At 36.5% G+C, this 26,191-nt stretch overlaps 2 protein-coding genes across 2 annotated transcripts in view; one reads left to right on the top strand and one right to left on the bottom strand.

Moving 5' to 3' along the window:
• ADAMTS6 (ADAM metallopeptidase with thrombospondin type 1 motif 6) overlaps window positions 1-26,191 on the bottom strand; it is a 236,695-nt gene that overhangs the window by 50,983 nt on the left and 159,521 nt on the right. The window contains exons 15-20 of the mRNA XM_080678095.1: window positions 19,374-19,476; window positions 12,412-12,545; window positions 10,197-10,323; window positions 8,900-8,980; window positions 3,587-3,750; window positions 3,073-3,211 (exon numbers count right to left, since the gene is read on the bottom strand). Coding sequence (XP_080534221.1) covers window positions 3,073-3,211; window positions 3,587-3,750; window positions 8,900-8,980; window positions 10,197-10,323; window positions 12,412-12,545; window positions 19,374-19,476 — 748 coding nt within the window. The remainder of the gene's footprint in view (window positions 1-3,072; window positions 3,212-3,586; window positions 3,751-8,899; window positions 8,981-10,196; window positions 10,324-12,411; window positions 12,546-19,373; window positions 19,477-26,191) is intronic.
• LOC308253057 (uncharacterized protein) overlaps window positions 1-26,191 on the top strand; it is a 47,186-nt gene that overhangs the window by 6,471 nt on the left and 14,524 nt on the right. The gene's annotated exons all lie outside the window — the stretch shown is intronic.

The raw sequence follows: 26,191 nt of genomic DNA, 5'->3' as shown, positions 1-26,191 counted from the left end.
GAATAACTCCAATAATTGATATTTGTATTCTATATCCAAGGAAATATTTCCCACCTATTCAGAGTAAAGAAAACAAAAGAGAGGAGCTTGGTTTTACTTATCCATGCTAATCAAAATTATATTGTGTCTTTGTGGCAATCCTTTAGCCTCACCTCATGAGAAAAACAGCAATTCTAAGCTCTCATTTTCCACACTGGAAAGAACTAAAATAAATATATAATTGCCAAAATAATTCCTTTTGTTCATTCACTCATCTACAAATATTTATTGAGTGCCTAATACAGGGGTGGGCAAACTTTTTGACTCGAGGGCCACAATGGGTTCTTAAACTGGACCGGAGGGCCGGAACAAAAGCATGGATGGAGTGTTTGTGTGAACTAATATAAATTCAAAGTAAAGGAGCGGAGGGGAGAGCAAGAGAACCCTCCGCTCTTTCGGCTCCTCGGGCCAGATAGAACAGCCGAATGGGCCGGATCCGGCCCGCGGGCCGTAGTTTGCCCACGGCTGGCCTAATATGTGCCAGACATTGTTGTAGGTGCAAAAGAGTCTAGAGAGATGCACAGACTTCAATGATGAGGATGTGGATTCTATGTGTCTAGAGTGCTAGGTTTTAAATTTCTCTGTCAACCAAGACCAGTGGTTCTCAAACTTGACCAAGCATCAGAAGCACCTGGAAGGTTTGCTAAAACTTAGATTGCTGTGCTCCATCCAGACAGTTTCTATTCAGTGGGTTTGAGAAAGGGTCCCCAAATTATCATTTCTAATAAATTCTCAAGTGATGTTGATGCTGCTGGTCTAGGGACCACACTTTGAGATCCACTTACCAAGACAAATGGGAGCTCTTCATACTAAGCCTGCCAACTTTCAAGTACTGTACATCTCTCTTCCAAAGAAGGCAATGACCCCATGAATGCTGCCACAATCACTTACAACTGAGCACAATTCCAATTGCCAAAACCACCTCAAATATCTCCAATTAGTAACTTCAGAGAGAAAAGAGAAGTATAAACAACAAAGAAAAGAAAATTCTCTTTCCAGGGGCTTTTCGCCCTCCTTTTCTTTTGATTTATCCCTTATCACAAGAAGTTACTTTTCTAATATGATTTCTCAATACAAGTGCTATGGAAAAGAATAACATTCATTTAGATTTTTCATATTTCTTTAAGATAATCAAGGCTTTTCTTTTAAATTCATTCTTCATGACCTATTTTTCTCTTTTTTTTTTGTTGGACTATCCCCCTTTTGAACAAAAGAATCATAGGGTTAGAAGGAACATTGAGAATTCATTTAATCCCTCCTTGGCCTCCGACAAAACTATGTCTAAAGCATCCCCAAATATAGCAATTTTTAGTACAAAGATGAATAGGCACTAAGAATTTGCCATTCAACTTTCTGTCACATACTTGAAGATACACTTTCCCTCAGCCTTCTCTTCTCTAAGTTAATCAACCTCAACACTCAAACTTTCCTCATTAGATTTCCTAAACTTTAAATGATTTTAATTCTTTTTAAATAAGTTTATCTCACCTTACCTAGGACCTGAGTTATGTATGTACTGTTAAGGGGAAAGTATCAATTGAATAAAAAAGGAATTTAATTGGAAGAAATCTATATGTATAAATGCCACTAACGAATAATACAATGGCATTCACTTGAATAATTCATTTTAAATATCCTTTCTTTTATTAAAAGAAACAGTAATGTCCTGTAATTTTTATATCTTTACATTACAAATCACCAACCATTTCACACACAAAATGGATGGGAATTAGAAATCTTTTAAAATATGCCACAAATTATACATACCATGTTTCATGACACTTCACACAGAAGAAAACATTATTTATTTTTAATTTTAGACAGTGCTTACTACTGAATTTTGGAGTTGTAGTTAATGATTTACTTCTGTATGAGTCCAAAAATACTAAATCTATTATATGAAAATCATTTCTGTGAAAGTAATTTCTCTGATTCAATCCTTGCAAATCAGAGGTATCAGAGATTCACTGAGTACAGGACAAGATTGGACAAAGTTCACGTTAAGTGATAGGTTTCCAAGAAGTTTAGAAAGGAAAAATTGGTAATACATTGGAATATGGGGTAAAATGGGATCATTCATTTTATTTCCATTTCTCCCATTCTAAATATAACTATTCAAAATTTAGTCTTTGCTCTCAGAATGGTGAGGCGCTTTACTCTAGCGTAGGCCTGAAGGATAGGATAGTTTCTCTGCCTATTGCAATCAAGGTGTACGGTGGAGGCGATGCATTTAGTCTCCAGAGAGAATGAAGATGCTGCTTGCACAGCACTTCTACTCACCAGTCCATGCAGCAGCAAAGGTGTTGGCTTTGAAGGAAGCCAACTGTCCTGCTCTCCCAGCCAGAGGTAAAGAATTGCATTGGTGGCCACTAGAGGGAGGAGGATTAGGAATAGAGTAAATTGTGGGGAAAAGGCACCCATGAAAAAAGCACATGGGACAACCAACACATCACCAACCACCGCCTAGCAGCTACCTCTCTGAGGGACTATACTGGGGGTCAGCATACACCATTAACCCAGAGACCCAGACACCAGTAATGATTGCAGTATCCTGGTAAAGAGCCCCTTAACTTGGATGGCAGGAGAAGGGAGATTGAGTACGATAATGGGAAACACACAAGCACACAAACACACAAGCACACGGACATACATCCTCATGCCCCATTATAAGAAGCTGTAACTGTGCCGCCTGATTCTTGCCCATTTTCTTATTTAAAACTCTTGATGTTCTTTACCAAGAATGTGTTCACGAAAAGCAAACAGCCCACCTTCAAGTTAGTCTTGGGAGAAGCATCAGCAGAGACACTCATTGTGCCAAGATGTATTTTACCAACAAATCTGTACAAATTACATGAGGTTAAAAACAAATGGAATATAATATAATTAAAGCAAAGTTTCTTTTGCTAAATTACAGCTTGAAGCAAACCTGCAAGAAATGTTTTCAATTAGCTTCTTTAGCAAACACAAAGCATAGCTCACATGTTTTTGCTTTCCATGCTGCCCTCTGGGTGGGCTGCCTAGTGGGTGTCTTACCTCCAGCACAAGTAGCGGAGCATTCTGACCAAGGCTGATGATTCCAGGTAAAGCCAATATCACTGTCTCCACTGCCAGTCCGAGGGATAGGAACATTGAACTTATATGTAATTCCCTCATACTTTTCTTGAAACAGAACCTGCCATTGAAAACAACTGGTGAAGATAATTAAAATACAATGAGCCTTCATTCAGATACTTATTATTTCTTTTGAAGAAGATAATGCCATAAAGTAAGCCTTATAAGAAATTCAAGATAACTTTTAAAACACATGCACTTATATTGAATTTTCTCCTTCCATTTTCATAGGTAATTTAGAGCCATTTCTTTCATCTACCTTGTTTGGTTACAGAAAGTTTTTTCAACCAAGCAATGAAATGGTCAAACATTCATATGGAAGAGCACCCTGGCTTTAACTTTACAAAGATTTTAAACATTTGGGCAAACCATTTCACCTTTATTTACCTAATTTAACTATAAAGCAAAGAAAACAAAGAGGCAAAGGCACATTTACCATGACAATGAGATTTGTTGAGGTGGGACCTGGAGCTACCAAGGATTCTGGCTCATCAGTTGGTCTCTTGTAGCGAAAAGTTGTCCCAGCAGCATCAAACTTCTTAGGCCAGTCAATAGTCCAGCCACAATTAAGATAGTGTTCATCTGTTTCAGATTTTAAAGCTAAAAAAAAAAATCACAGTACACCTAAAAATATGAAACTTCATTTACCACAGTGACACTGGTAAATAACTGCGCTAAAGTATTCAATGAATATTCATTTCCATTTAGAGATGGGATTCTTGACTATTTTCTAAAGTAAAAATTAAAATGGTAATTTTCCATGTGAATGCCAAGAAGATATTAAGTATTTATGATGTCATTGATAGAAAGGAATATAATGTTACCTGGAGAAATAAACATATGGAACTAGCAAGGAAAAGTATGACAAAAGAAATAATTAGAAATGGGAGAGATGGAGAAAGCAGACTTTCCCGTCGAAATATTAAAGAGTGATTATATGAATTTATGGGGTGGGGAGAAACTATGGTACTGGCACCCAGACAGACAACAACGCAACCAAACAGACAGTTAAGAAATAACAATCAATAAAGAAAAAAACAAACGAAGCATCTTAAAGTATATGACAAAAGGAGCATCTTAAATTAGTTTAAAAAAAAGATAACAAGGTATGAAACCAAGACAAAAGACCAGCCATTTGGCAAATAATAAATTCAGCATTATAATGATGATGATGATGATGAATTTATATTTTGTTTGTTATAAGTACCACAATCCACTCTTAGGTGGATATCCAAAAGAAATGAAAATAGGTACTCAAACAAATATTTGTACATACATGTTTATAGTAGCACTATTCCAAATAACCAAAAGTGGAAATAACTGTCCACCAATGGGTGAATGAATAAACAAATTGTGGTATTTATAATACAGTGAAATATTATTCAGCCATAAAAAGAAGTACTAATATGTTTCAATGATGATGAATTTCAAAAACATTATGCTAAGCGGAAAAGGCTATACAGAAAAAGTCACATATTGTAAACTGCCATTTATATGAAATATCCAGAATAGGTAAATCCAATAGAGACAGAAGGCAGATTAGTGGTTACCAGGGGTTGAGGAATGGGGAGTAACTGCTTAATGAACACAGGGTTCTTTCTGGGGTGATGAAAATATTTTGGGATGTACCAAATGCCACTAAATTGTTCACTTTAAAATGGTTGAATTCTATTTTATGTGAATTAAACCTCAATAAAAAATGGTTTAAAAGAGAGAGAGAAAGAAAGAATAAATGCCAGATGGGTAAATATTTGAAAGTAAACAGTTGAATCAAAAAATGCTTGGAGACAATGTGGGAGACCTTTTAAAAAATAACACTGGGATATAAAAAGCTTTTTAAGTATGACAAAACCCACAGAAAATATAAAGGAAGGGATTAATAAATATGCATTCATAATTTTTAAACCTATATTAAAATATATTTAAAATTATTAACAGAAAAAGGTTATTGGCACTACTGATAAGAAAAAAAGGTGTGGTACACATACACAATGGAATACTACTCCTTTTGTGACAGCATGGGTGGACCTACAGAGTATCATGTTAAGTGAAATAAGCCAGTCAGATAAAGACAAGTACCATACAATTTCACGTACATGTGTAATCTAATGAACAAAATAAACTAACAAACAAAATAGAATCAGACTCATAGATACAGAGAACAGACTGACAGCGGTCAGAAGTGAGGGGGTTGGGGGACTGGGTGAAAAAGGTGAAGGGATTAAGCAAAGGAAAAAAATACCTCATAGACACAGACAACAGCATGGTGGTTACCAGAGGAAAAAGGGGGTGGGGGAGGTGAAAAGGGTATAGAGGGGATAAATGGTGATGAAAGGAGACTTGACTTGGTGTGGTAAACACACATCTATAGAATACAATACACAAATGATGTATTATAGAATTGTATACCTGAAACCTAATAAGATATACTTTTATTTATTAATAAAATATAATTTTAATAACCAAGGTCACCCACTAAATTCAATAAAAAAATTTTTAAGAGAAAAATACAGTGATGATTATGATAATGATTACATGATTTCACAATGACAAACATGGCAGTTTAAATTTTTTGTTATTATTTTAGCTTCTTCTTTTACATCCATAACTTGTTTCCTAAACCCATTTCTTCTAGGAATTACTTTTTCTACCTCTGTAATTTACCCAATAAATATTCTCTTACAAAAAATTTTTTTTAATTTTTCAGGCCAGATAAAAAGCAGCTCCCCCTGGCCTGTGCTGCTCACTGGTTGGAATGTCGGCTCCAGCATCAAAGGTTCTAGGGTTCCATTCCTGGTCAAGGGTCCAACCTGGGTTGCAGGTTTCCTCAGGCCCAGGTCGGACGCCTTTGAGAAGCAACCAGTCAATGTGTCTTCTCACATCAGTGTTTCTCTCTCTTTCTCTCTCCCTCCCTTCCACTCTCTCTAATGGGAAAAAACAAAAACAAACAAAAAAAAAACATTAGCAGCCCCAAAAGACTACAACGGTCATGGTGCAGTCTCTGCCTCTCTGGACCTCTTGTCCTTAACAGTACAGACCATTTTCATGGCCCCACTCCAATCTGACTGGCACATTTACTTGTATTTTCTTGACTTCAGATATGTTATGATGATTCATTTGTCAAAAAACAAATCTAATTAACCTTTTAAGATAAGAACATGTCAACCAATTTTAAGGATTATTTAGTCTTAAATTTTTCTTGTATTTAAAAATTTTTCTTTTCAATTCTCACAGTGGTTTTCTGTTTCATTTAAAATATCATCCCTAACCAGTTTGGCTCAGTGGATAGAGCGTCAGCCTGCGGACTGAAAGGTCCCATGTTTGATTCCAGTCAAGGGCGTGTACCTTAGTTGCAGGCACATCCCCAGTAGGAGGTGTGCAGGAGGCAGCTGATCGATGTTTCTCTCTCATCGATGTTTCTAACTCTCTCTCTCTCTCCCTTCCTCTCTGTAAGAAATCAATAAAATATATTTTAAAATAAAAATAAAATAAAATATCAGAATTACTTATGTAATATAAGGACATCTGAACCTGTATAATGTGAAATAGTAAAATAAAAAATAAAACAGATCACCACTAGCCAGCAGCTTTGTAGTCTCCTTCAATTTGAGCTCTCACTTTCCATGTTCCCAACTACTCAACTAACACATTTTTGCTGTTACCGTAATGTAGTTCAGAAAACACTGCGCATTTAAGAAGAACTGGATAATTTACTAAGGGAGGAGGATGTGGCATTATGGACAGAGAATTATCAAAGGGAAAAATTTAATGTTATAAGTCTTATTTTTGTTTTGTGTCTAGCTGATTCCAAAATTATGATGCAAAAATAAAGGGCTCTTCTTGAATAAAGGAAGAGCCTGATTATACTGATGTTCTATCCAAAGATGTATTCTAGATGTCATCTCATTTTTTAAAGAGTTAATGAAAAGGCAATGATATGTTAAAGGACATAAGAACTCATCCAGGCCTCACTAGGAGTCTCTGGAGAACCTAAATCTGTTTTAAAAGATCAAACATCAAATAAGTAGAATATCCACTTCTTTCCCTGCTGAAATAGCTGGTACTAGATTTGCCCATCAACTGTAAACAACTAGAAAACTCACAAAATATATGAATTAGCTGTTCTTAGACATTGGCCGGGACAGGGCAGGACTGTGATATATGCAAGAAGGGAAACAAGGTGAATTTGATCTTTTGACTTAAGAAATAATAATCTTTTCAACAAATGGTGTTATAGTAATTGAATATCCATATGAAAAAAAATTGAACTTCAACCCTTACTTCATACCTTATATAAAAACTCAAAATAGACCATATACCTAAATGTAAAAGCTGAAACTATAATTTCTTAAGGAAATATTGAAGATAATATTTGCAACCTTGAGGTAGGCAAAATTTCTAAGGTAGGACATGAAAGCCCAAACAATAAAAAACTTAATAACTTAGATTTCATGCAAATTAAAAGACACCAATAAGGATAGAAAATAGATAAGCCCGTGACTGGGAGAAAGTATTCATAAAACATGTATTTGAACAAAGACTTGTATAGAATACATAAAGGACTCATAATTTAATAAAACATTTTAAATAGGCAAAATAATTTGTTTAGACACTTCATACACAAAAATGGTATCTGTATAGATAAAATTAAGAAGACTGACAATTTTGAAAAGGATGGGAGTATTTGGAACTCATCTACATTATTGGTGGGAATATAAATAATACAACCATGTTAGAAAACAGTTTAGTAATTTCTTATAAAGTTAAAATAAACATGTACTTATATAACCTTAACATTTCACTCCTAGGCTTTTATCTGTGAAAAATGAAAATATATGTCCACACAAAGCTTGTCTATAAATGTTCAAAGAAACTTGATTCATAATTGTCAAAGACTAACAATGACCCAAATATTCCTAACAAGTGAGTGGATAAAAATGTTATGATATATCCATACATTGGGATATTATTTAGCAATAAAAAAAAAGTGAACTTCAGATACACTCAACATATAGATGAATCTCAAAAACGTTATGCTGAGTTAAAAAAAAACCATATATAAGTATATACTGTATTATCCCATTATGTTAAACTCCAGACAAATATAATGAAATACATAAGTCAGATAAAAGATCAATGTTTGCCTGAGGCTAAGGCTAGGGGGATTTAACTGCAAAAGCAAATAAGAGAATGTTTTAGAGTCAGAAATTATCTACATTTTGGCTGTGTTATATATACACATAAATAATTGTCAGTACTCTTTGAACTGTACACTTATAATGGATGTACTTTACTATATATGTTATTCCACAATAACATTGATTTTAAAAATCAAATAAGCAACTCAGCGAAGAGTAAGCTATAAACTACTAATTTTTATGTTTAGTTCTTACATGTGGTCCTATAAGACTTGGAATTTCATTTTAGCATAAAAGTATTCCACCTCAAAGCAATATATCTGTTTTTCTTTTTCTATCACCATTTATCCCTTTATGCCCTCTTCCACCTCCATTCACCCCCTACCCCCACCCTCAACCACCACACTGTTGTCCATGTCCATGAGTTCTCTATTTTTCCTTCTCAATCCCTCTGCACACTGCTTCCTCCCCTCCCCCCGCCCCAAACTCCATAGCTGTCTGCCTGTTCTCTGAGTCTGTCTCTATTTGGCAAAGCAGTATGTCTTTTCCTTGATGATATTGTGCTGTCCCTTCTCCTTAATTTTTGAAATCTACCAAAATATGCTACTCACCAATATAGGTAGGTGACACGGCAACTTCTCTGATTTCAATGTTAACAGAACCTCTTGGTATCTGCACAACTGTCAGGTAGCCTGGACCACAGAAGACAGCCAGTGTAAGTAGATTCTGCAGCCTCAGTCAGAAAATGAGTGTTTAATAACCATTCAGCAACGAGTTTCCTTATTCTACCATGCTTTCTTCAACTTTCCACTATACAAATTATGAAATATGGTCAAATTCCCCTTTGGGTTAATGAATACCTCTAGAGTATTTTTCTTTTCCTCTAAAATACCTCAGGATACCTTTAAAGCTTCAACATGTACACTATTGGTTCATTTTATTTTCTCAACCGTGGCCCACACATCAATCTACTGTGGAAATTCATATCTTAAAGAAACATGGCAAAATTAAGTCAAATAGAAAGGAAATAATATTTACTTAAAATATCTTACATAGGAACACTCCTGCATTGGTGGAGAAAATGCAGACTGGTTCAGCCACTGTGGAAGACTGTATGGAGTATCCTAAAAAGTTAAAAATGGAACTCCCATTTGACCCAGTAATCCACTCCTAGGACTATATCCCAAGAAACCAGAAACACCAAGCAGAAAGGATGTTCATAGCGGCAGAATTTATAATAGCTAAGATTTGGAAACAGCCTAAGTGCCCATCAGCAGATAAGTGGATTAAAAAACTGTGGTACATCTACACAATGAAATACTATGCCGCTATAAAAAAGAAGGAACTTTTACCATTTGCAACAGCATGGATAGAAGTGGAGAGCATTATGCTAAGCGAAATAAGCCAATCGGAGAAAGATAAATTTCACATGATCTCACTCATATGTGGGATATAATGATCAACATAATTTGATGAACAAGAATAGATCCAGAGACAAATGGTAGGGGAGGTGAAGGGGGTTAGAGAGCAACCAAAGGACTTGTATGCATGCATATTAACATAACCAATGGACACAGGCACTGGGGCGGTGGGGGCATGCTTGGGGTGGGAATGGCTGGGGGGGGGGAGTCAATTGAGGTCCAAGAAGACATATGTAAAACTTTAGACAATAAAAAAATAAAATAAAATAAAATAAAATAAAATAAAATAAAATAAAATAAAATAAAATAAAATAAAATAAATATCTCACATGAAGCCATATTTAATACTTTAAAAGACTGAAAGTAATTTTGGGGGAAAGCAATGTCTGCCTAAAGAAATTTTAAAATAAGGGGTGGTAGTGGTGATCAAATGTGTTGCCTATTCCAAGTACACAGATGCATGAGGAAGAGCTCTCTACACACTCACCTCCTCCTCTGGGTGACGTCTCATTGAAGAACCCTTCAACGGCATCGCATGTGCTTCCATCCCCTCCACAGACTCGACATTTATCTTCCCTAACATTGGATTCCAAAATATTATCACAACCTACATGCTGTAAACAGAAAGAATATTCAGTGTGTGAAAACGAGGAATTCCTACTAAGCAAATAAATGTAGCGTATTTATTTGTTTTTCCAGTAAAGGAAATCAAAACAAGAAATATTTTCCTCTCTCTACTTTTACCTTCACCCTCCAATAAGTCAAATGGGAGTTCCATTTTTAACTTTTAAGATCTAGCTAACATTTCTCAACACATAACTTGAAAGTAAAAAAATTCTGATTTCCCAGGAATGGATGTCTATATTTCTAACCTACATTTATTTATTTATAGATACCATGCTTCAATTCTTAAAATATTATCATGTGTTAGCAATGGACTCTTACTTATACCCCAAATCAATACATGTAAGAACTAAGAAAAATGGCATTTAGTCCTATACAAGGTTATAACGGCAAGAGTCTTGACTGGGCATGACAGTTTGCCCTTTCTCAATCACTAGCCCTTTTGGATTATCCAATTGTTAAAGTCAAGGATCGGCTGTGAAATTCATGACTGGGTAAATCTTTAAAAATGAATACCTGTACCCACTAGCTGAATAAAACTGCCATAAACTCTACCTCCCAGTCTTTCATTGAACCATGGAGATGTGGATTCTTATATATTTTTGGTACAAATTTTGGTACTTAAATTTGTATATTTGACATTTAGCCATTGATACCAGGCATGTAGTCTCTGAATATACCAGTAAACTGTACCTAGGTCTTTATTATCTAAAAAGAATTTTAATATTGTCGCAGAAATAACCTTTTCTTCAAGTAAACACACACACACACACACACTGGGATATCAGATACATTTGGAGGCCAGCAGCCAGGAGGACAGAAACTTTTGCAAGAAATTACGAGACTAAGTAAAATAGACAATGTTTTTATATCTTCTTTCTTTCTGGGACTTAGCTTTGCACTTCTCTTTAAAGTAAAACAAAAACAAGAAAAAAAATACTATACAATAAAGTGCTAATAAAATGGTCGTCACACCCTCATGCCATAAAGGCTCAGACACTCAACACTGGGGAGAGAGGAATGGGGACCAGCCAAGCACAAATGAGCTTGTGAGAGAGGACTGGGAACCAGCCAGGCACAAATGAGCTCGCGAGAGAGGAATGGGGACCAGCCAGGCTGTGGCCTGCGAGAAGGATAAGCCACACGCCCCACGGTCCTGGGTGCCAGCGGCTGGGGCTGCAGCCCGGGAGAGGGACAAGCCACCCACCCCGCGGTCCAGGGTGCCAGCGGCTGGACCTGTGGCCTGGGAGAGGGACAAGCTGCCCGCCCCACGGTCCCCACGGTCCCCGCGGTCCCAGGCACCAGCGGCTGCACCTGCGCCTGTGGCCCGGAGAGGGACAAACCGCCCGCCCGCAGTCCCGGGTGCCAGTAGCCCGTGGCCCAGGAGAGGGATAATCTGCACACACCATGGTCCCCCTGGTCCCGGGCACCAGTGGCTGCGCCTGTGGCCCGGGAAAGGGACAATCTGCATGCCCCATGGTCCCAGGCGCCAGCGGTTGCACTTACGGCCCAGGTGAGGGAAAAGCCACACACCCCACGATCCTGGGCACCAATGGTTGCGCCTACGGCCCAAGAGAGGGACAAGCCTGTGGCTGTGGCCCAGGCAAAGCCGCCTGCCCACGGTCCCCTGCGGCTGCGGCCGGCCCAGGTGAAGGCGGCCCGGGTCCTGGGTGCCTGCGGCCAGCCAGAGAGAGGGAAGCCCAGGTCCTGGGTGCCTGTGACTGGCTGGAGGAGGGAATCCTGGGTCCTGGGTGTGGGGCGAGGGAGAGGCGGTTAGGGGCAATCAGGCCAGCAGTGGAGCAGTTAAGGGCGATCAGGACAGTAGGGGAGCAGTTAGGGGCAATCAAGCAGGCAGGCAGAGGTGGTTAGGGGTGATCAGGCAGGTAGGCAGAGGGGTTAGGGGCGATCAGACAGGCAGGCAGGTGAGCGGTTAGGAGCCAGTAGTCCCTGATTGCAAGAGGCAGTCGGACATCCCCCGAGGGATCCCGGATTGGAGAGGATGCAGGCGGGGCTGAGAGACCCCCCACCCCCTGTGCACGAATTTCATGCACTGGGCCTATAGTGATCATTTAAGCAACCTTGCATTCTCCGTTGATACAGATATCCAGTGAATCCACATTGCACCGAGTCCCATCAATCACTGCAGGGGCACGTTCAGTGTAGAAGTTGTAACCTTCAGCCAAGCAGTTTAATGCACAAAGTTTCACTCCACCTGGAAAAATGCAGTAAAAAATAAATAAATGGAGTGGTTCTCCTACGAGACAGTGATTCAGTATTACCCATAGCAAATTTACAATTCATATAGACATCATCCCCTGACTATATCCATGTGTACGTTTCTTTCCTCTTTTGCTAAGTTTTCATGTTTATTTTCATTGCTTGTGCAACTTAATGAAGGTCCTGCTAAGTAGTTTTCAAGTTTAAAAATTTTAGGTGTTTCTAATATATAACTACAATATATTTTGGGTCAAAAGGGATCACAGTGGAGGGACCTGAATGTTGAAGCAAATAAATGAAATAAAAACTGTTTTTAAAAAATGAACCAAGGAAATAAAGTTTAAGGAGGCTTGAGACTTTTACCTTATATGACAAATCAGAATTTCTACAATTCCGATACAAAAACTGGAAGCTGATTTAAAAACTCTCCTACTTTAGCAGGGACATGGTAGTTGTAAAATAAAACTATTTGTACCTGTCTTAAACATATCATATTTGGTGAGTATGGCTTTAGTGTGGAGATAAATTGTTATCAGATTAGCAAATCAAAGATAAAATTAATTATAGTATTAAAATTGAATAGTTAAAATAATATCTAATATTATTTTGTGAACACATATAATAACTTGAGCATTTTGATTTTGTGATTGAAATTTGTATTTTTTAAGGTTGATATAAAAGATAGGTATGAATAGTAGCCATTTAAAACAACAAGCAAAGTACATGTCATAACCTCATAATATATTGAAAAGTAGCAATAAATATGGATATATTTCACTCAGAACAGTGCATGAAAAAGTGACTTATAAATATGCAACTATTGATTAAAAATATGATGTAAGAAGAATACTTTCTCTTGAATCTTCCTTTTTTGCAGTTTAAAACACTTTGGTCTTATTCTAATTATTCTGATAAAATTGCTCTTTGAAATAAAGCTGACTCCTTCTTATAAAGAAAATAAGGCAGAAAGATTGAACCAACATGCCTAGGTCTCAGTGAAGGTAGATACCAGGTTGCTGAAGAGTGAAGGTATGTGGAGTAAAAGAGAGAAGCCAACTGGCTGGTGAACACAATGATATGTGAGAGAAAGAACATTCCATTAAAGGAAATCACTGTTATAGTTGACTAGAGGCCTGGTGCATGAAATTTCATGCACTAGGGGGGCGGGTGTCCTTCAATCCAGCTTGCACCCTCTGACAGTCCGGGGACCCCTCTCTCCTTACCGCCCACCTGCAGCAGAGGCGGGAGAGGCTACCACCACCACCGCTGCACTCGCCAGCCGTGAGCCCGGCTTCTGGCTCAGTGGCGCTCCCCCTGTGGGAGCCCACTGACCACCAGGGGCAGCTCCTGCATTAAGCATCTGCCCCCTGGTAGTCAGTGCACATCATAGTGACCGGTCGTTCTGCCATTCAGTCGATTTGCATATTAGGGTTTTATTATATAGGATAGTTGTCGTGCAAGAAGATGGCCCAAAATATTTTCACACACCCTATTTTTTCAAGAGAAGATTAAAAACCTAGATTTTTAAAATATAACCTGTTCTTGGCAACGCATTCAACATTTTCAAAAATACTGTGAAGGTTAAAACACGTATGTAAGTAAAAACTGTTCTTGAACCACCAGTTTACAACCAATGGCCCAAGTTCATGTTTTCTTCCATTTTCTTTATCTGTAGGCTATAAAACTCCTGTATGACTTATAAAGTTATTATTAAGCTTAGGGTAATGATATATTTTGTTGTCCTTAGCACTGAAATAATAAGTAATCAATAAAATAATTTCTTTCTGAACTGATAATCAAGGTATTTATAATCTATTTTTGTAAGATTCTCATGAATAAAATTGCTCTAAATTTCCATGAATATTACTGGGATTGTTTTCATTACTACCCACTATTATCCTTCCCTCATTTATTATTGTAATGTTTTGAAAGTTAACGTAGCTTTTTATGTAATGGGCTTTTTGAAAAGAACACTTGCCTTTTCTTTACTCAATTTTAATACTATGTTAATTATGTAACATAGTATTTGACAGGCAAGACATTATAATTGCTATGGTTGTATTCATAGAAATAAATTTCCTCCCTTTTCACTGCTCAAGATGTATTTAGCTTTCTCTGTTACAATGAGTTTTCAGGAGAGGTACTGCTATTATTTCAAGAAGGGATTTTGGATGATTCTCTAAATGGAAGGTCACATTACCAATTACCTTCATTTAAAGCTTATTATGAACTTAGTGTTAATTCATTCCACTCAATTACCTAGATGATAATTATTAAATCCTCCTACAATAAGATAAAACGATCCCAAATGTATATGAACTTAATAAAAGTGACTCAAAATACATGAAACAAAAACTTATAAAAAAGAAAGTAAAGTCATATAATAGTTCAAGATTTTAACACTTCTCTCAGTAATTGATAGAAGAGCAAGAGCAGGAAAAAAAAACACAGAAAGAATAAAAAATATTTGCGTAACACTAGCCAACCTGACCTCATGGATATCCACAGAACACTACTAAATCCAACAACTGCAGAAAACACATACTTTTCAAGTATAAATAGAACATTCACCAACATGGAGAATAAGCTGTATCATAAAACAAATTTCAATTAATTTTAAGAATTTAAATCATACAGAGTATTCTCTAAGCATATTAGAATTAAACTATAAATTAATAACAAAAAATCTAGAATATATAAAATATTTTGAAATGCCACCAAAAAACTCTAGAACTGATAAATGAATTCAGTAAAGTAGCAGGATACAAAAAGAAATAAAAATGACAGTTGTAAATAACCTAAATAACCCATGGGTCAAACAAAAAATCACAATGTAAACAGGATAATATTTTGAAATGAAGGAAATAAAAACACATTATGGGTTTATTTTGGAGAATGCAAAATAAACCCATAATTTAAAAAAAAGACAGTAATAGAGAAAAGTGCTACAGCCAAGTTGTTTCTCTGAAAAGATAATTAAAATTGATAAACCTCAAGTAAGACTGATCAAGTAAAAGAGAGAAATACATATTATAAATATCAGAAATAAAAGAGCATACATCACTCCAGATCCTAAAGATATTAAACAGAATAACAAGAGAATGTTATGATCAATTTTCTATCAATTAATTGGACAACATGGATGTAACATAAACTTATTAAAGACACAAATTTGAAAACTCACATAAGAATTTAAAAATCTGAATAATTCTTTTATCTGTTAAAGGAGCTGAATTTGTAATAATTTTTTTTTACAAAGAAAATACCAAACATGCATGCTTTTACTATTTTTCCAAGGAAAAAATAATACCAATGTTACAAACTCTTTCAAAATAAATAAGAATTCTATTTCAGGAAGCCAGAGTAACTCTGATACCAAAACTTGTCAAAGACATGACAAAAATAAAATTTAGAAATCCGTTTCTTTTATGAACATAGACACAAATATACTTAATAAAATATTAATTATTAAACCTAATAACATATAAAAAATAATAAATCATTACCACATAGGGTTTATCCTGGGAATAAAAGGTTGGTTTGAAATTATAAAATCTATCTAGTAATTCATCATATTAACAGAATAAAGAAGAAAATCACATATAATTGCCACATGCACAAATTGTATTGAAAGGCCAAGCCAGTGCATTAAGACAAGAAAATGAAATAAAAGGCAAAAAGATTGAAATAGATCATCTCTATTCCAAATAACATGACTATTTAGCAAGAAAATCCTAAATACAGAATACAAAATTAATATATAAAAATTTATTTTTTATATACTAGAGTTAATAATTAAAATTGAAAATTTTAAAACTTTCATTTATAGTGTCAAAACACATAAATTACTCAGAAATAGGTTTAACAAAAGATGTGCAAGACCTTATACCTAAAACTACAAAACATAGCTAGAGACATTTAAAAAGACACAAATAGCCCTGGCCAGTTTGGCTCAGTGGATAGAGCGTCAGCCTGCGGACTGAAGGGTCCCGGGTTCGATTCCGGTCAGGGGCATGTGCCTTGGTTGCGGGCACATCCCCAGTGGGGGGTGTGCAGGAGGCAGCTGATTGATGTTTCTCTCTCATTGATGTTTCTAGCTCTCTATCCCTCTCCCTTCCTCTCTGTAAAAAATCAATAAAATATATTTTAAAAAAAATAATAAAAAAAAATAAAAAGACACAAATACATAGAGATATATAGTATGTTCATAAATAGGAAAATTCAATATTTGAATTTATCAGTTCTCCCTGTATTGATCTACAGATTCAACATGCTAACAAGCATAAGCCCAGCATGTTTTTCTGTAGAAATTAACAACAAATTTTATAATTTATATAGAAATGCAAAGCATTTAGAATATCCAAATAACTCTTTTTAAAAAGATCAAAGTTGAAGGAACTTACAATAATTAAGTCAGTGTGGTACTAACATGGAGTTGACAAATAGATTGATGAAACAAAATAGAGTCCATAAATATACTACAAATACACACCATATCCCTAAATTGTTTTAGATTGTACATCTAAATGTAAAATTAAAATCTGGCTTTTAGAAGAAAAGATTAAAAAATACCATCTAGAGATGAAGTAGACAAAGATTTCTAAGACAGGACACAGAACACAATAACCATAAAATAAAAAAATTAGAATTCATCAAAATTAAAATCCTATACTCATCTAAAATACCATTTAAAAAGTAACAGGAGAGCCACAGACTGTGAAAAAATATTCATAAAACTTATCTGATAAATGGCTACCACTAGAGAATCTATAATAATAAAAACATAATATGCTAATTAGACTGGACAGCCGAATGACCTTCCGGATGTCCTTCCGGACGACCTTCCGGATGAAGCCGGGGCTGCGAGGGCCAAGCCCCTTGCACAAATTTCGTGCATTGAGCCTCTAGTGAAAAGATAAAATACCAATTTGAAAATAGGCAAAGAATGTGAACCCTTAACAAAAGAAGATACATAAATGGTCAATGAAAATGTGCTCAACATAATCAATAATCAGAAATGCAAATTAAAGCCCTAGCTGGTTTGGTTCAGTGGATAGAGCATCGGCCTGCGGACTGAAGGGTCTCAGGTTCGATACCAGCCAAGGGCACATGCCCAGGTTGTGGGCTCAATCCATAGTGGCGGGTGTGCAGGAGGCAGCCGATCAATAATTCTCTCTTATCATTGATGTTTCTATCTCTCACTCTCTCTCCCTCTTCCTCTCTAAAATCAATAAAAATAATTTTTTAAAAAAAGAAATGCAAATTAAAGCTACAGTAAAACATCATTATACACCCATTAGAAGAAGACTGAAAACACCAAATGTTGGCAAGGAGATGGAACAAACAGAACTTACATTGTTGGTGGGAGTTGTGATATGGCACAATAGCCTTGGAAAAATATCTGGCAGTTTCTTTTAAAATTAAACTCACACCTACACTATGACTCAGCAATTCTACTCCTAAGTATTTACCCAAGAGAAATGAAAACATATGCCCATAAAAAGATGAGTATGCAAATAATCACAGCAACTGATTCATAACAACTGTAAACTAGAAACACCCCAGGTATCCATCAGTAACGGAATGGAAAAGCAAACTTATTATAATACTGCTTAGCAATAAAAAGGAACGAACTACTTATACATGCAATAATGCAGATAGATTTCAAAAATACTGGGCTTAAAGAAGCCTTGCACAAAAGAGTAAATATGACATAATTTCATTTATATGAAGTTCTGGAATAGGCAAAACTAATCTATGGTAAGAAAAAAAAATCATAACAGTAGAAACCTCTTAGAACAAACAGGTAGAGGCAGCTATGGACTGGGAAGGACTATGGAGGTAATGGTAATGTTCTATACCTCAACAGAGTTTTACAGGTGTATGCATTTGTTAACACTCAGGGAAAGTACAGTTAAGATTTGTGCATTTCATTGTACATAATCTAACCTCAAAAGAAAAAAGTAAACAGTACTGAACTGGGGTTGATGTATGCATGCTTAATTACTTACAGGAAAGTATATTAATGACTACAATTTACTTTGAAATGCATCCAAAAATAGCATAGATTGATGAATGGACAGAGATAACTAGACATGTAATGAAAAATATATAATGAAATGTTAATGGTAAAATCTTGGTGGTGGATAGAAACATGACTAAAATTATTTCAATATTGTCCTATGTTGAAATTTTCTCAAAAATGTTAAAACAAGCAAAAATTTTGAATGTGCATTCAATCTTTCCAAGAGAAAATTTTAACAAAATTTAGTTTGTATTTTGGGAGTGTAAGCAAACTTTTTGTGCTTACTGAACAACTGGTGTTTGATACATGCCCAAATTAAAGAGCAAAAATGTTTCCCAACACTAAAAAAGAATTTTAAAAATCTATGGAAAGATCCTTATCCTTTTCTCAAGAAAGAACACATTTTCCTCCTCTTTGAGTTGATTTATATTGTTATAATTTGTTTTCAGGGTGATAGCTCTAAATACTCCATGATTATAAATGATTATAATGTAATGTCCACATACCTTAAGGAAGTCAAGAACTCAAATATATTATTTAGTTTTATATAGGTCCTTTGTAAATAGAATTGGGTGTTAAAAAAATGATTTCTGATCATTTGTACTAACATAAAGTGCATTACAGGGAAACTAAAACATGAGACCTTTATAGTATTATAAGTATTTTCCTGCTTTGATTTACAAACACTAATTTTTACTAGTATGTGTAGAAATGTGTGTGTCTTTGTATTATTTATATATTCTTTCATGTTTGCAAAGCTCTCAAGCATGATGAATGCTCTGCCGGGTTATACATTACCTCCAGTAAAGGGTTTCCAGTTATAATACTTTCCACGGAAAGGCATATTGTCAAAGTCTGCACACTGTTTCTCTCGAAAATCTCGGGCCCCCAAAGGACATGGCTAAAATAAAATAAAATCATAAATGGTACGATTGTTGAAAAATTCCAAAACCAAGGGACAGTGTCCCTAAAATTAAAATTGCCTGAACTCCAACACATTAGCTCACTGCCTTACTCTCTGGAATAAGCTCTACTCTTTTACAACCAGTATTCAGACTGAAGTATCTGAATTGTAATCTTAGCCACAGAAGAAATAACTGAAGTCATTTAAACAAAGTGAAGTGTTAGACAGTTTCCATATAACTTTACTCTCAGATGCATGTCATAGTCCACTTTGCAATCGATCCATCAGGTATCTCCTTATAAGCACAAATAAAAACCAGGAGAAGAAACCAAAACACAAAATCTTTTTTGGTAGCAGTGTTTGAGGTCCAGTTGCCACAGCCACTCCCAGCTCTTTATTTTAAGGAATCAAGAAGCAGGTTTGTAACATGACATTCAGCACTATTAATTGTGGTTTGGATCCCGACTACTATAGCTGTTTACTGTCTAGCTCTGACAAAAACCATATTTTAAGACATGGGATGAACTGGGCAAAATGCTAGGCCTCAAGTTTAAACACCTTCCAATTCAAGGAATGTGGGTTAATTAGGATTTACATTTCAACTTTAACATCACAGAAAATAAAATACTAATTTGGTTCAAATCATGTACATGTGCTGAGTGGGGGACAGAGAAGGATGTTGGGAAGGTGAAGAGAGAATTATTTGTTTTTAAAATTTGGAATGCTTCTTCTACCTGGATGTTTTACAGAGGAAAATCTTGCCAATCTAGTTAGGTCCAGATGCCGAATACCACAGGGCCATTCTAAATTCAATACTTAAGTTCATAAAGCATTAGAAGTATACCATCTCACAGTGTTTGAACAATATGACCTAAATTGATGTATCTTTTAGAGTTCTGCAGCTGTCGCACCTAAAACATGAAGCTACTGTTTTTGAAACACTGATCGAGAAACACTCAGTTTAAATATGGAAGAATGGAGCAAGTCATTAGATAAAATTATTAATTGTGAATAAATAATGAGTGTGTTACAGACACTCTCAGATATCATTTTCAGGCTTTTTACCACCTTCCCTGGGATCTCTACATTTACTGTGCTGTATACAGTTTTCTGAAGGCAGTCTCTTGAAGCATGTGCAAAAATAATAGACCACAATGTGCAAATATTTGCATGGTCACCATTACTTCCTATATACTGTGGTTCAAATTACTGGCATATCAAGTCCAAAGCCTCAGATTCTGGAAACAGAGAGAGCAGGTCTACATTCTGTTATGGGCCCAGCATTTTAAAATATTTTTCTGCACGTGAAAATATGACAGTGCAACGCCAAACTTAACGTTTCTGCTTGCCAAATCACCATTTTTACCTGTCTTTTAAAAAAATGCCAACTGAGTATGAACCACAGGCTACAGAGTGCATCACTCCGGAAAAACGTGCTTCTGCTGTCCTGTTCCAGAGTGGGCTTCTGCTTTCCTTTCCTCGCCATTCTCAGTGAACCTCACACAAGGACTGGGAGTTGTCAGTGGCCTTGCCATGCAGCAAGACTAGTTTTTAAGTAAATATTATCAATTTTTAAAAATACAAATAATTTTAACTATAGGTACAAGTTTTCACATAAAACTTAAGTATTTGTAAAGCACCGACTACCTAAAAGTTCTCACGGCTTTCAACCTAGTTGGAGAAACAAGATACAAATAGACAAACCACAGCACTGTTGCAGGCAGTACTTACAGGACGGCATGATGCAGGTTGCCTATAGGTGCTGTATGAAGGCAAACAATCAATGTGTCATGTGACTAATCATAGGGAAAACTTTTCCTCTGGAAGCAAACCTTGAGTGTATTATAATTATAATAAAAGTATTATGAAAACTTAATCTCTGTAACATTATAAGATATTGTAGGAATTGAGCTGGTTAAGCAAAAGGACTTTCGGGGTAGGGGTGGGGGCACTATTAAGAATAAAGCCAAGTAAAGCCATGGGGACAGGAAGGGAAAGGTCGTATGTTGGGAATTAGTTGGGAAAAGGCCATCCTAGATGAAACAAACTGTATGGAAGCACAAGAGCAGATAACATTTCATAGAAAAGCACTGGTACATAAAAAAGCCTCAAATTAACAAACTAAGGTATCGTGAGGGCCATTCACTTAAGAACAAAAATCCTTCTCCTAATTATCTTGTAATGTCACTCCTAACTAGAAGAGAAAAGGTCCAATAGGAGGATATGGCTGTTTCATGAAGCAATGGATAATATTTTGTAAAAATTTCTGACCCACTCTTTTCCTAGAATAACCACTCCAAGTGTCAGCATAATAAAAATATTAACAATGACAACAGCGACTTCGCATTTAGTAAGCACCTACTCTGGGCACACTGTTCAGAGGTCTCGAGACGTATTACCCATTGAATCTTTGTCTACACTCTTATGAGGCAGTAGTAATTAATAATCCCATTTTACAACCGAGTACTGGGTATAAAAAGGTTTGCTTAGTAATAGCTTCAGGATGCAAGGACACCTCCCTCACCTGAGTGGCGCCTCCTCTGGACACTGTCTAAATGCTACAGTAAGTGGGAGGCTTTAGCTGTTAAGATCCACAAAGACCTAACAGGAGTAACTTGGCCTATGGACCTAGCCTTGTAATTCCCCGCTGTAAGTTTCTTATCTTCTCCAAGCTACTTTCTTCCCCTCATTTATAGAATAAGAGGGCCAATTCTTATAAAATAAGAATTTTGGAGTGAGACTATCCTGGATTCAATTCTAACGTTGTCATTTGTTTAATTCATGTCCTTGAGCAATGTACTTCATTTTCCAACCCTCATCAATAAACTAGTATTGACCTCCCAGTTGAAGATTCATGTAAAACGTTTAGCTCTGAGCTTGGCACATGTTAGCTCTGAATAACTACTGGCAGCAGTGTTTGGGTCAGGCATCCATATCCCATCCCTCATCTTTCCTGCTCTGCTCTGTATTTTAGGGGAACAAACTCTGCAAGCTCCATATTCCAGGCTCCCGTGCCAGTTGACTTCTGGTTAGGTGTAGGCAATGAAAGGCACGCGTGGGAGAAGCCAGGGTATTTCTCTCATTTCCTCTCTACCTCAGGAAGCATCGTAGGCAGATGAAGAACATTTCTGCGGCTCTAACTTCAGGAAACAAAAGCCCCGCACCTCCACCCTCTGCTATGCTTCCAGCCTCTGGACTCGGATAAAACTACCTCCTTCCTGAGTCTCCCTGGTAGGAGTGGTGGCATCTTTCTGCTGACCCTGACCTACGGGCTAGCAAGCCTCTTCAATTGCCAAGAAACCAATTATGTGCATTAAATTCCCTCTACTTAAATATTCTGAGTGATCTATATTATTATGGTTGTATCTTTATTGATACATACAACAATCAATAATGATGAAGAAGGAAGAGGAGGAAATTGGTAGGCTGAATACAGATATATTTCCATAGTTAATTGGTTAGGGGTATAGAGGTTGGCAAACTTTCTCTGCAAAGGGCAACATAGTAAATATTTTAGTTTTTGTGTTCCATACAGTATTGGTTGTGACTATTCAACTGTGCCATTATAATGTGAAAAAAAGCCATAAACATATATGTAAATGACCATGACTGTGTTCCAATAAATTTTTATTTACAAAAAGAGGTGAGGGGCCAAATTTGGCCTAGGAAATAGATTTTGCCAACCCCTGCTTTAGGTGTTAACATAATAGATACAATCTGTCTGGCAGCACTTTGCAGAAGAACCAAACTTGATTATTAATTTTTGAGTCAATACCAAATCATACACTTTTAAGAATTGATGTTAGAATATAACCTAATTTGTACACTGTGCTTAAATGTCCTCTATAATTATCCCCCAAATGGTCACACAATCTGAATAAGCATCTACAGAAATATCAAGGACTTTTCAGACAACTACAATTATTATCAGTTCTTCCTTACATTCAGCCAAAATCTGTCTTGCTCTTTTCTTCTGGATCCATACTGAGCAAATCTAACCCCTAACTGAAAGGTATCTAGACCTTAATGGATTTCCTAAGGGCACATCATAACTCATCATCAGCCCCCTTAAAACAAGCACCAAGAACTGGCCTTTGTTTTGTTCAGCAAATGTATGTAAAATGCTTACTATGTGTCACATATGATCTAGGCTCTGGATGTGAGGCAATAAACAAAACAGATTAGCTCCCTGCTTTCATGGAGGTCATTGTAATGGAGTGAGAAAGAAGAAAAACAAAGCAGGTTAAGGAGATTGACAGGGAGGGGGAGGGAACTTTTAAATAGTATAGTCAGAGAAATTCTCTCGGATAAGGTGGCATTGGAGCAGATTTAAAAGAAACTAAGGGAGTGATTATGTTCACATCTGGGAAAGAGTGCTCCCGGGAAAGAGTAAATGCCAAGGCCCCGATGTTCACAGCCAAGCATGGAGGATGGGAGGGCCTAGGGAACTGTAGTGGACTTGGGGACTTGATCTCATGCTCTCTGGTTCTAGAATATATATATCCAGCTAGTGTTCTGTTCTCCCGATTTCAATGTTTCCTTCACTGAGTGCTCTGAATTTGTGTTGATTAGAAATAAGCTCAGTAGGAATTGTAGATGCTGGTTCCAAAGAAAGTGATCAAAGAAGAGTTAATTTCTTAAGGAAAAATTACATAAAATATGTTTTTTTGGTTTTTGTTTAAAAAGAGTAGAGATTTTAAGGAGTAATGCTTTTTAAATTACCTAGGGATTATAAGTGCTGACACTGTGCAGAAATCCTAACAGAGAACAATGGGCACAAGCAACAAATTCTTTCTGTAAAGCCTGACAGGTTTCCAGCCTCCCAGTGTTCACACTAATCAAGCATCCTCTCCTTTTAAAAAGCGACCAGCAGGGCCCCACAAAAATCCAGAGAGCAAAGCTGCAGGTCTCAGCAACTTTTGGTCTTAGTATTTTCAAAGAAATTTTTAAAATATTATCACTTTTATCACCATTTCTCAGAGATCTATGTTAAGTTAGCACATTCTACAGACTATCTTATGTTTCCAATTTTATTGATAGTTTAAAAGCATCTCCTTTTGACTTAATCCTTTTTTATTGGTAGGTAAATCTAAAAAAGAATAATTCACTGGGGGCATAAAAGTTGCTATAGAAAGAAATATTAGCTTCTGCTGACAAACCTTCCAGGGGTATTTCTACTACTGGGGTTCTAATCATGGTTTTGTCCTGAAGAACAGGGTGACTGTGGCAAGTCCAAAAATCCATGTGTGCCTTCTTTATTTTCATTTGCAAAACATACCCCAAAAGCCCATACCTTTAAGAGAAATGCAACCCAGAATATTTTGCAAATGAGGAAAATGCTGAAAATCCTGTACTGTGTCTTATGGGTAATAAAGAGTGAGAAGCAGGCTGAGAATGAAAACTCTTTTTCCCCTTTCCCTTCCCCCTCTCCTCTTCCTAAAGGAGATGGGCAGGGGGAAGATACCAGGATTCCTATGACTCAGGGAAAATTGCAAAATAAACAATATTGGCATTTTGTTCTTCTACATTCTTTATGTCTTTCTCACCTTCTGCCTCTTTTTTCCTTTCTTGCTTTCATATCAAATGCAGTTTTACTTCTCCACTATTATACTACAACAACCCTCTACACTTCCCAAACTTAATTCTCTTCTTCCTCTCCAGGATAGCAACATATTCTTAGCCAGTAATGCCCCATTAGTTGGGGAAGCATGAGTGGAGTTTGGATTCCAACCCTTGCTCTCTTGAGCAAGCCATGCACCTGACACAGGTCTATGAAGAAGGGACATAGTGTTCATTCACCCAGACAGGCATCTTTTTCTAAATTACACAGAGAAAAATGCCACGTGGGTTTAAAAAGGCCTTGCTTCCACACCCTCTCTTACAAGTTGCCAACAAAATTCCAGATTTCCTAGCTTTCAGGTACTGCCTGATTATCTCATTAAAGTAGTACATAATGCCCTGACCGGTTTGGCTCAGTGGATAGAGCGTCGGTCTGCGGACTGAAGGGTCCCAGGTTCGATTCTGGTCAAGGACTGAAAGGTCCCAGGTTCGATTCTGGTCAAGGGCATGTACCTTGGTTGCGGGCACATCCCCAGTGGGGAGTGTGCAGGAGGCAGCTGATCGATGTTTCTAACTCTCTATCCTTCTCCCTTCCTCTCTGTAAAAAATCAATAAAAATATATTAAAAAAAAAAAAAAAAGTAGTACATAAGGGCATTTCCAATGTTAAATTTTGTGTTCAATGCAAATAGTGAATCATTGCATCCCCAGTTTTGATCCAACCTTCTTATCTCTTGTCCCCCATGTAATTTCTGATTTTTTTTTTTTTTTGTAGTTTCACTTTTCATTTACTTTTAAAGAAAAACAAAAGCCTGATAAACCCGCATGGTCCAAACTTGAATCTAGCTGACATATTTGATACGATAATCTTCTATGCAAGTTTTCAAAATTAAAGTTAGTTCTAATGTACCTTGCAGAGTCAAAATTTAATTAAAATGCCATCTATCCATAACATATCCCTTTCCCCTAAGCCTATATGTTAAGAAATAACTTTTACTTGGTAATTTTTTAAACATCTCTTTTAAGAACAAAATGAACAAGCAAGCTCTCTTTTGTGCTTAAACCTAGTACTTATTTTCAAAATTTGATGCACACCATAAAATTTATACTTAAAGAAGAGTAATGACACTGGTCCTGTTATTTTTTTTTACACA

Source organism: Plecotus auritus (assembly GCF_963455305.1).
Source record: "Plecotus auritus genome assembly, chromosome: 7".
Taxonomy (NCBI): Eukaryota; Metazoa; Chordata; class Mammalia; order Chiroptera; family Vespertilionidae; genus Plecotus; species Plecotus auritus.
The sequence above is the reverse complement of the archived record's forward strand: the minus strand, read 5'-3'. Positions and strand labels throughout refer to the sequence as shown.